This window comes from Leptopilina heterotoma, unplaced genomic scaffold (genome assembly GCF_015476425.1).
Source record: "Leptopilina heterotoma isolate Lh14 unplaced genomic scaffold, ASM1547642v1 Lhet_297, whole genome shotgun sequence".
Taxonomy (NCBI): Eukaryota; Metazoa; Arthropoda; class Insecta; order Hymenoptera; family Figitidae; genus Leptopilina; species Leptopilina heterotoma.
In genome coordinates, this window is record NW_025111001.1 from 64,060 (window position 1) to 76,208 (window position 12,149).

The 12,149-nt window shown below is 20.6% G+C and overlaps 1 protein-coding gene across 1 annotated transcript in view; it reads left to right on the top strand.

Moving 5' to 3' along the window:
- LOC122504411 (nuclear factor 1 X-type-like) overlaps positions 1 to 1,068 on the top strand; it is a gene marked incomplete at its 5' end in the record, with an annotated part of 49,282 nt that extends 48,214 nt beyond the window's left edge. Inside the window, one exon of the mRNA XM_043615511.1 lies at positions 212 to 1,068. Within this exon, the coding sequence (XP_043471446.1) occupies positions 212 to 384 (173 nt within the window). The remainder of the gene's footprint in view (positions 1 to 211) is intronic.
- Positions 1,069 to 12,149: the final 11,081 nt, after the last annotated feature.

Sequence of the window (12,149 nt, forward strand, 5' to 3'; positions counted from 1 at the left end):
TTCTAAATTTTTTTTTTCAATTGGACTTCTTATTTTTTGTTTGCTAAAGAAATAATTAAAATAAACCGAGTAATTAATAAAATACAAATACCGAAATATTTTCAAAAATAAAATTATAAAATTTTCCCAAAAAAATAAAATTTTCATCGAAAATTTATAATTAAATCGAAAATCGAAAATTTATAATTAAAAATAACATATTTAATTGCAGATCGTTATTTTCATTCGGTCCATGCGAGTAATGTCGTCGATAAAAATGGCAATGGTGGAATGATGGGAACCGAATTAGTTGGTACCGATCCCAATTCGCATCATCATCAACAACAGCAACAACAACAACAAGTGATGCAGGACAAAACCGGAAGACCTAAATCTCCTCCGTGACACTGGAGTCAGATTTTTTTTCGACTCTCCAATCTCTTATGGTTCGGTTCATTCACAACATGCTCAATAATGTTGACACTCGGTTTCGCCTCGAGTTGGCTGAATTTAAAAAGAAAAAACAAATTTTCACGTTGGAAACGAATCGGTCGATTATTTCCATCTCAAAATTTCACTTTCATATTGTAAGAAAACAAAAAAGTAAAAGCAAAAAAAAAAAATAAATAAATGAATTGAAAGTGAAATAAAATGGGATTGAGATAAAAGAAAATCTGATTGAATGATTCCTTTAAGAAAATCCCCGAAACTTTTCACACTAGTGTATTTGGTAAAAAAAAAAAAAAAAAGAAAACCCCCGCCTCCCATTGTCGTCGTCGTCGTCGTCGCATATGACACTTGCCATTTTTCTTTAGCAAATTTTTTCTATAGCCTACTAGCGAGTGCTGGCACTTTTATTATCAATTATCGAGACTTCTATTTCTCTACGACAGAAAAAAAAATCATTGTAGAATAAAAGTCAATTAATAGCAGATCTCTGTCTGAAATCACATTCAGTGAAATGACAAATTTCTTTCTTGAAGAGAATAAATTTAAAATTGTCCTTCGTTAAATTTTTTTTTCATAAAAAAAGAGAAACTTTTGTTTGTTTTTTTTTGTAATTTCTAATTTCTAAGTTCTGGAAAATTAATTTTTGATAATAAAAATTATTTTTCGACAATAAAAATAATATTTCAATAATTAATATTATTTCATTACTGAAAAAATAATATTTTATTAAAATAAAATAAAAAATAATAGTAATATTAAAGTTCTTTTACGATAATTAAAATTATTTCATTCTGGAGAACGTAATATTTCAAAATAAAATAATAATAATAATAATAAAGTCATTTTTCGGTAATTAAAAAGGTTTTCTGATAATTAAAGTTATTTTTGAATAATAAAAATTGTTTTTCGATAATTGACCATGTTTTTCGGTAATTAAATTAATTTTTTGATAATTAAAAACGTTCTTCAATAATTAATGTTATTTTTCAAAACTTAAGTTAAAATTAATTATTTTCTGTAAAAAATAATATTTTTTTTAATAAAATAAAAAGTACCAATGTAAAAGTTATTTTTCGATAACTAAAACTTATTTTTTGGTAATTAAAAATGTTTTTCGGTAATTGGATTTATTATTTGATAACTAAAAACGTTCTTCAATAATAATAAGAGTTATTTTTCAAAAATTGAAATTATTTTTTTCTGGAAAAAATAATATTTCTAAATAAAATAAAAAATAATAATGTTAAAGTTGTTTTTCGATAATTTATCACCCGTTTATACATATATCTAAATAATTAAATAAATAATTGAAAATTATTTTTCAATAATTGAAAATTATTTTTCAATAATTGAAAATATTTTTCAGTAATTAAATTCATTTTTAATAAAAAAAAAACTAAGAATACCTACTGATAACTGAAAATGTTCTTTAATAATTAAAGTTAATTTTTGGATATATGAAATTATTATATTATGGAAAAAAATGAAATTTTAATATAAAAATAATAAAAAAATTTTTTTTCGATAGACAAAATTATTTTAGTCTTTAAAAATAATATTTTAAAATAAAATAAAAGGATAACAATAAAATGAAAGTTATTTTTCGGTAATTAAGATTATTTTTCGATAATTGAAAATGTTTTTCCATAATTAAATTTATTTTTCGATAATTGAAATAAAATAATTTTTCAATAATCAGTTTATTCTGGAAAAGATATTCCACAGTAAAATAAAAAATACTAATCAATAGTTATAAAATTATTTTTCGATTAAAATTATTTTTTGACAATTAAAATTGTTTTAACCAGAAAAAAATAATATTCCACAACAAAATAAAAAAAAAAATAATATTAAAGTTTGTTTTCGAATAAATAATATCATTTTTCAATAATTCGGATTATTTTGTGCTGGAAAAAATAACATTTATAAGTAAAATAAAAAAATAATAGTAATACAGTTATTGTTCAATAACTAAAATTATTTACCAACAATAAAAATTATTTTCTTCTTACAATAAATAATATTTCAAGATAATCCGAAATAATTCATTAATAATTATTTAAATAATTTTTCTTTCTTAATTATTCAAGATTTTATTGAAAATATTTATTTACCTAAATTCTGAAGACAACATAAAGAAGGACTCTTAAATAAATTCTTTTCACGAAAGAAAAATAAATTTTAATTTTGTAAAAAGAAGAAGAAGAGGAAGAAAAAAAGAAAATTCTCGTGCCAGTAAAAATAAATAAACTAGGGACTGAGTGAATTCGTTAATATTATTATAAGGGCCTAGGATCAATGAAAGATGTGCTGTATACCGTTCTCGTTCCACGTGATTAATTATTGTAAATAGAAGCGACAAGGTTTATTGATTGAATGGCGAGTATTTCTCATCAGTAAACTTTGCCGAAAAATAAAAAAAAACGCGACTATAATTTGTGATACCGTGACCATTATTATACCTACTGAATGAAAAAAAAAAAAAAAACAGTTGTTACGCTGAAACGCAATTAAAATATGGTTAAGGGGAAAAAGGGAGGGGTCAATTATCGAACGAATTACATGTTATATCCCGGTTGATAAATTTTTTCGACCCGCTATTATTAACAAGTACTATCGTTTATGCCTAATGCTCAGGCTAGTGTTAACACTAGTAAAGACTAGTGCGGACTAGTCACCAGAGGCTGCTAGTTAGAAACTTTATAGTATTTAATACTCAATTACCGGTCATCGACAGAATTTTACAAAAAAAAAATTTAATTTTTTAGTTTTTCTCTATTCTACTTGAAATTTTTTTTCGAAATCTCTGTCAAAAAGTTCTTTTAAGTTCTTAAATTTTTTGGAAATTATTTATTACCCTTATTTTCATTACCATTATTATTATTTATATTCTATTATCATAATTATTTTTGTTACTATTATTATAATTGTTATTATTAATATTATTATTATTAAAATTATTTACTGTGAAAAATCTTTTTTATACGATTTTTTCAAAGTAAAAATAAAGTATTAAATAAGTAGGACTAAAAAAAATTTGCGTAAGTCACTATGTTTTATTTCCTTAAAAAAATTATACATTTTTTTATTAAAAAATAAAATATAGGTACTATTTTTATTTTTTACTAAATAGAATATTATTTTTATTAAAAAAAAAAAATTTTTTAATAATAATAAAAATAATTTACAATTAAGAGACAATAGATAATTTTATAATTTATCAAATTTACACGATTGGTTTGAATCAATATTATTTTAGTATTTAATATTAACTTCTTTTTTTAAATAAATAAATTAAATAAAATCGTTATTTAATAATAAAAATAATAATAATAATAATATTAATACTATTTTTATTTAATAGAATATTACTTTTATTAAAAAAATATTTATTTTGAAAAAATATAAGTTTTATTAAAAATATTAGTTTTATTGAAAATAAAAAAATGTAATAATAGAATTACTATTTTTTATTAAAAAGAATATTATTCGCGTTAAAAATTAATATTTTTATTATTCTCAAAACTAAAATAACCTATTTAAATTAATTATTTTCCATTATTTATTTATTTATTTTCATTATTTATTCGACACGTGTAATTAATTTCCCAACAAGAACTTTTGATGGAGAAAGAAGAGAAAAACAAAATTTTTTTCTGACCCTCTTTTAAAATCCAGTTAATTATTTCAAAAGTTGTGTAAATTTAAAAATAACTTTCTTTCTTTTTGGTTTTTTTTCTTTTCTTGTTTTTTTGTTTTGTTTTGAAGACAAAGGTTGAATGAGGTGCTGTCCAACCTCTCTCACACATCAATTTAATGAGCAAATTTCTTGCGGATCGATTTTATGTTGTATGATTAATTTATTTTATAGAACAGTGAGTTTTTTGTAAGTAGTATAATTATTATTTTTATTTCGATAGAAAAACGATCTTTGTATAATCATTGTAGTTAATTACACATTATTATGTTCTGTATATGGTTTAACTTGAACTTCGTTAGCTTGGTTTGTTTCAATTAACGGAGACAACGACGATTTACAAACTGTTGATCAAAATAAGATAATGATCGTTCAATATTATTTCACGATTTTTTATTTACTTTTTCCTTGTTTTCTATTTATAGTTTTTTTCTGTTTCTGATTTTTTTTCTACTTCTATACTTTTGTTCACCTTTTTTATTATTGATTATTATTTTTTCTATTTATTAGTTTATTTATAAAATTTGTTATTTTATTTATTTTAAATTTATTTATTTTTGAATCACAGTTTTTTTAAAGATATCAAATTAAGACAAAAAACTAAGCAAAAACGTTGCTTCGCAACATTTTTGCTTCGTTTTTGTCTTAATTTGATATCTTTAAAAAAAACTGTGATTGTATTAAATTATTTAAAAATTAATTTTTTTAATTTGGTTTATTACGTTTTTGTAGTTTTAAATTTATTACTTATTTTTTGCTTACTGTTACAACATTATTTACTTTTTATTTATATTAATTATAAATACTGACTTTCACTATTACTTATTATATTTTATTATTTATTACCTTTGAATATTTAATAATACTTATTTATTATTTACTATTATTATTTATTATTTACTTCAAAAATTATTATACTATTATTATTATTCCAAATTATTATTATTACTTATTATTTATTAGTTATTATTTATTACTTATTATTATTAAAAATATTTTTATTACTTCATCCTTTTTGTATTTTATTCATTGGAAATGTTTTCAATTTTTACTGAGGTCTCTTTTTATTTTCAAATTTCAAAAAAAATTATCAATTAATTTATTATAATTTATTTTACAATATTATTAGAATTATAATATATTATAATTACAATAGAAATTATAATTACATTCATCTATAATTTATTTTTATTAAAATCTTTTTCATTTTTCTAAATTAATTAATTATGTGTTAATTTTAATTTTATGTGTTTTTGCTGAATTATAATTTTTTCGAATTTTGAAAAATTTTCTCGATACCGGAAGAAAATTATAACTGAAAACGATATACGTATACAAAAAAATAAAAATAAATCTATAGTAAAGGGAAGGGTATGTTTTGTAAGTCTATTAGTGTTTAGAAAAAAATATTGAGCTGAACGCATTTTTTTATAGAAAACAGATATGTGTACATAAAACTAGTGCATTCAATGTTGATAATGAAATATTGCAGACGAATTTTATTTTTCATGTTTTATTAAGAAAAAAAAGAAACGAAGCGTGTGATTATGCATCTAAGGACGCACTTTGTTATTGTGCACTCGATTCATAACATCTCTCTAAAAATAATTCAATCATAAGCGTGCTATTATTCTCAAATTACCCTGAGAATTAAATTCACTATCAAAATTATTCTCAAATTTTTTAATTTTTCAATTTGTTCATTTTTTTTATTTTAATATTGTCCACATTTCTTGGCAAAAATTGCCATTTGTCGATTTTGTTTAAATATTTTATTGTTTTAACTTTTAAATAATATGTTATTATTAATACTATTAATATTGTTATTATTATTATTATTATTACTATTATTATTATAAATTTATTATAATATATTATATGTTAATACGTTAATAGTAATAAAACTGAAAGCAAAATTTATTTGAATCAAATAAAATTTTTTTTCAGTGTATAATATATTATAATTTATTAAAATTATTATTTCTTATAACATATTCTACTATATTATTATTATTTATTATATTCTTTTTGAAAGTGATATATTTTTCCAAACAATAATTTCGAAAACCAATATTTCATGCTTTCGTGACAATATATGTTGTAAGAAAAGTAGAGCAAGCGAGTATTTTCTAGAGTAACGTAATTTATTTTTGTTAATACGGAGATTTAAACATATTCAAGTTTCATATTTATTACTTGAGAAAAAAGCAAAAAAAAAAAAAAAGAATTCTTGATCCCTGAATACGTTTTATCTCCAAATCAAACAAAAATGTATTTTTTTATAAGAAAAAAGCAAAGAAAAAAATACATTTTAACCGAGATAAATAAATAGAAAAAAGGGAAAAAAATTTCTTTCGCTAGAAAATAATACTTTTTTAAAAATATTTTTCCCTTTTGGAACATTTTTCACTATTTAGAAATCTCATCTATTAAAAAATCTCATCATCTAATAGAAATCTCATCATCTATTAAAAAATCTCATCATCTATTAGAAATCTCATCGTCTATTAGAAATCTCATCAACTATTAGGAATTTCAGCAGGCAGATTTAATTTTTTCTTTCCTATTTCAAAAATCACTTCAAGTGATTGAAAAAAAAAATGATCCGTTATACTTTAAAATTGAAAAGGAAAAAAATGGATAAAATAGAAAGCAGTAAAAAATAATAGGAGATTTAAAATTTAATTATTAAAAATGCTATGAAAAAAAAAATATTCCTGCTGCTTATGCTGTGGTATTACTATTATTCAAATAAATGTTAAACCACCTACAATTTCAAGTACCACCGTCACCACCACCACTACTATTGTTACTAAAAACTATTCTTTACTACTTAAAAAAAACAGTACTCTATTACATCTGCTATACTAACAATATTAATGCGAAAAAAACTGCAAAAAAAAACAATTCTAACTGCTAATTTTACTACTATTTAAAATTAGTAGTACTACTAATTTACTAATACTACTACTAATGCTATTACTATTACTTAAAAAAAAAACAACTACTACTGGGTAATACTATTACTACTATTACTATTTCTATTACTACCGCTATATCATTACACATCGAAACTACTAATTCTTCCGCTAGAAACGACTATTTCTGCTATTTACAGTTAAAAAAAAAACATAGGTGATATAAACAAAAAGCAGAATATGTAAATAAATTATTGTAATTATTATTTCAACGAATTTTTGTATTATCAAAAAAAAAGAAGTATACGTGCCGGTGCAATATGCACGTAATTAGTGTAAAAAGTGGTTTAAAAAAATATCCATCTTTGCGAAATAATGAAGAAAAGAAAAAAAAACTTTTTCTTGAAAATTGAAAATCTTTTGATTCAAATAAAAAAATATCTCTTAGTTCCTATTTCAAAAAATTAAAAAAAATTCGATGTCTGTTTATATTCTTAATTATACTAAATACTAATTAAATAGTTACAGTCTTCGCTAATTCCTAGTAGAAGATATAATTAACTAGTAGATTTCATAGTTGTTGAATAGGAGCCAAGAGTTATTCTTCCAAGTTTAGAATAAAAAATATTTTTACTATTGACATTTTACATTGAATCACAAATATTGCATAGTAGAGATTTTTAATATTTACATGAAAATTGTTATTTATATTTATTGTTAATTCCATTTATCGTTAGACACACTTGTCAGAATTTATAATTATTAATTTATTTATTTATTTATATTTATTATTTGAAAATCTACGTATTTACTTCTTTTAAAATCGTTAATTAATAATTTTATTATTTATTTTAAAAGATTGTTAATAAATATATTATTAATAAATTATTATTAATAGCATTTTTAAATAATTATTAGTAGTATTTTTAAATAATTACTAATATTATTCATTAATAATTATTAGCATTAATCATTAGTAATTATTAAGAATGTTTATTGATAATTACTAGTAGTGCCCATTAATAATTAGTAGAATTAATTAAAATAATTATTTTTACTCATTAGTAATTACTTAAAGTATTAACAATGTTTATAAGTAATTATTATAATTATTCATTAATAATTATTAGCATTACTCATTAGTTATAATAATGTTTATTAATAATAATTACCAGTAGTATTAATTAATAATGTTTATAAATAACAACTATGTTAATTAATAATTATTAAGATTATTCATTAACAAATATTAGTATTATTAATTAATAATTATTAGTAATATTATTGAGTAATTATTTAACTGAAAAAAATTAATTTGATTTAAATAAAGTAATACTTGTCTATTATTAAATAAATTTATTTGAGTCAAGTAAATAGTATTTGCTTATCAAATACTGAAATTATTGATTCAAGTAAAATTTTCCTGATTTAAATTAATATTTTTTATTTCAAGTAAATATTTATTTTATAATTGACAAATAATCAGTAAATCAGTAAATTTGAATCGAATAAATTTTTTTTCAGTGCAATATTATTTGTTAATAATTATTAGGATTATTTTTTTTACACAGAAAAACCTTCACCTGGAATAACGATAAATTTCTCTAGAATAGCGAAAGTATTAATTGAAGTAATTAAAAATTTCGCTAATATAGCAAAATTTGTAGCTGTTACAGGAAGAAATTTTTTTCTTTACAGTAATTATTAATATTATTGGTAAAAATTATTTAAAATTATTTTAAACTATTCGTTAATATAATTATTAGAATTATTTATTAATAATTATTATTAATATTCATTAATCATTACTAATATTGTAATAATAATTAAATATTTACTAATAATTTGACATTTGTTAAAACTTTTTTTCAAAAATTTTACAAAAAAAATTTCTAAATACGGTTAAATACTAAATACCATATTTTTTTTATTTTTTTATAATAAAATTATTTTACTATATTTAATTATTATTAATATTTGTGTTCAATAATCTTAATGAGACACTTGTTTTTGTCCTTGTTTCGAAAAACTGAAATTTGAAGTGCCAAAAATGTCATTTTTTACTTGCAAAAAAAGCATAGAAACATAAAAATTTAATCAAATTTGTAAATTATACTCAAATTAAAATTTAAATTTGCACTAAATTACAAATTTTCAACCAAAAAAAAAAAAAAAAAAAAAATTTGTCCCAAAGAATAAAATGAAAATTATTTGTCGTAAAAATAAATGAAAAATTACTATAAAAAAAAATTCAAAAACGCAAAATTCAAAAATTAAAAAAATCCTATATATAGAAGTAAAATAAAATAATTTCGCAGAGTTGAAATTTTTCAAACCACTCTAGCGTATTTTTATTAAAAATTCAAAAAAAAAATCCAAAAAATTACTAATTTTTAGGTAGAGAATCAAAAAAAAAAAAACTAGTTTCAAACAGAGAACAGAAAAATTTTAGGGGACTAACGAGAAGAAAAAAGAAACTCAATATTTGTAAGATATTATATAATAGACCTCTATTTCCACAGGAAATAAGAATGCCAAGCAGTTGAGGTAAGATGATACAAATAGCTTAAGGCTTATATATTGATTTTCTACACGAATTTCGACGCTCATATATATAAATATATATTATAAATATATTATAATATAATGTATTTGTCAAAATAATGAGGGTAAAAAAAAAGAAAAGTGGGGCTTGTAGAGAAAAGGTGGTCCGGTGCGCGTAGAGAGAAAATTTATTTTGCTTAATAGAAATGTTGTGACTGTGTCGTTCGATATGCATATTATATATCTAATTAACTCATCTCTTGCGTAATTGTTAAAGATTTGAGAGAGAACTGTAGATATAATGTTGAGATTTTTGAAGCGCGCGCGGGATGTAGATTATATAAAAGAAAATTAGTATTGTAGAATTTAAGGATAGTTATTGTAGATTTCACGCGAAATTAATTGGGTCACTTCCTTTGATCTCGTTTTTTAGTTTTTAAATTGAACCAAATTTTTTTTGTTCACATTTAATTAAAACAAATTGAAAAAATTTAATTTAAATAAAACGAAAATTCAGTTTAATGGAAACGAAAAATCAATTAAATACAAACGAAAATTCAATTTAATTCTAACAAAAAATTAATTTTATTCAAACGAAAATTCAATTTAATTGAAGCAAACCTTAATTGAAATGAAATTTGAAAGTTTATGAAAGAGAATTTTCCAATTTGATTAAAATGAAAATTCAAAATTTTACGACAGAAGGATTTTAGTAAAAAACGATTGTCGACTCTTTTTATTAATTAAATATTATGAACATTTATTTTTGCTAATTAAAAAATTAAATTTACAAATTAAAATTGAAATTAAAAAATTAAATTTACAAATTAAAATTGAAATTAAAAATAAAATTTACAAATAAAAATTTAAAAAGTGAATTTAAATTGAAAAATTGAAAAGTAAACTCAAATTTTAAAATTAAAATTAGAATTCAAAAATCAAATTTTTAAAGTTAATTAAAAAAAATCTTCTTTTCCAAAAAAAAATTTTAATTTTCAGAAAAATTCCAAGAGACCAAGGGACGAACCGAATAATGTAGAAATAAGTGAATGCAAATAAAAAAAATATTTTGCTATAATTTGCAATGTGATCAAAGTACGATTATACTTTTTGGAGAAAATAATAAGAAATTCGCTCAATTTTGGTTGTATCAGGTTTCTTTTTTCACGAATATCCTGATGCGAATCGCATTGTCATCGATATCCGAGAGAGAGAGAAAAAGAAAAACCATTTTGTATAGCATCTCGAGCTGCCTTGAACCGAAAGTGCATTAAAATTCGTCTCGACAATTGATCAAGAACAAAAAAAAAATTCTTGATCTTGAAATACAATTGATGGGACGACAGTTTTTCTACGTAAGGTAGTTTCTCGTAAGAAAAAAAGGCATTTTTCTAATGGCACTCAAAGGCCGCTAACTATTGAATTTAACTCATCGCAAATGGCACGTTTTGAACAATTGAAGAAAGAAATTTTTTTCCATTTTTTTATCGTAAAAAAGCAGAAACAGTAGAAAAAATAATTTGAATTAAAAAAAAAATTAAAGTCGAAAATATTTCATGAATATCAAAAAAAGATTACGGAGAATATTGCAAAATATATTTCGAAAGAATATTTAAAGAAATATTCTTCAAATTAAAAATATTCTTTAGAATATTACAAAAAATATTTTGAAAGAATATTTAAAGGAACAATTAAGAAAATAAAAATATTTCGTAGAATATTTCCGATAATATTTTAAGAAATATTCTTAAAAATAAAATATTTCTTAGAATATATTCAAAGAAGTATTCTGGAAAATAAAAATACTCCGCAGAATATTTCAGAAAATTTTTGAAAGAATATTCAAGGAATATTTTTGAAAATAGAATTTTTATTAAAAAAAATATTTTTTCGAATATTTATAAGAAAAACTATCAAAAAAATATTCCGCAGAATATTCAAAAAAAAATTTTGAAAGAATATTTAAAGGAATAATTAGTAAAATAAAATTATTTCGTAGAATATTCCAGAAAAAATTTAAAGAAGTATTCAAGGGGATATTTTTGAAAATAAAAATTTTTCTCCGAATATTCCAGAAAATTTTAGAAGAAGAAACATTTAACAAAATATTCTTCAAAATAAATTTTTGATAAAAAGAATATTTTTTCGAATATTTATAATAAAAATCGCGTAGAAAAATAAAAAATCACAATAAAACATTAACTTTTGATAATTTCAAATCAATAAAAAATAAAAAATTCTTTATTTCAAAACGTGGCACACAGAGAGTGACAAAATATAAAAACCAATAAATAAATTGTTAGTTCCGGGCCACCTTAATTTGTTTCCAAAAAAACCAAAAGCATAAAATGCACAAGAAACAGTAATTAATACGAAAAAAAAATAATTTAGTCATAGCTCTGGGGTCGATAAAGCAGCGAAAAAATAAAATTGCTAAAAAATATAGTTGAAAATATAATAAAAAAAAGTGTAATTTGAAAAGAATTAGAAAAAAAAGATCTAGCCTAATACATAATAAGCAAAAAAAAAAAAACTAAGCCTACATTATAAAAATATACGCG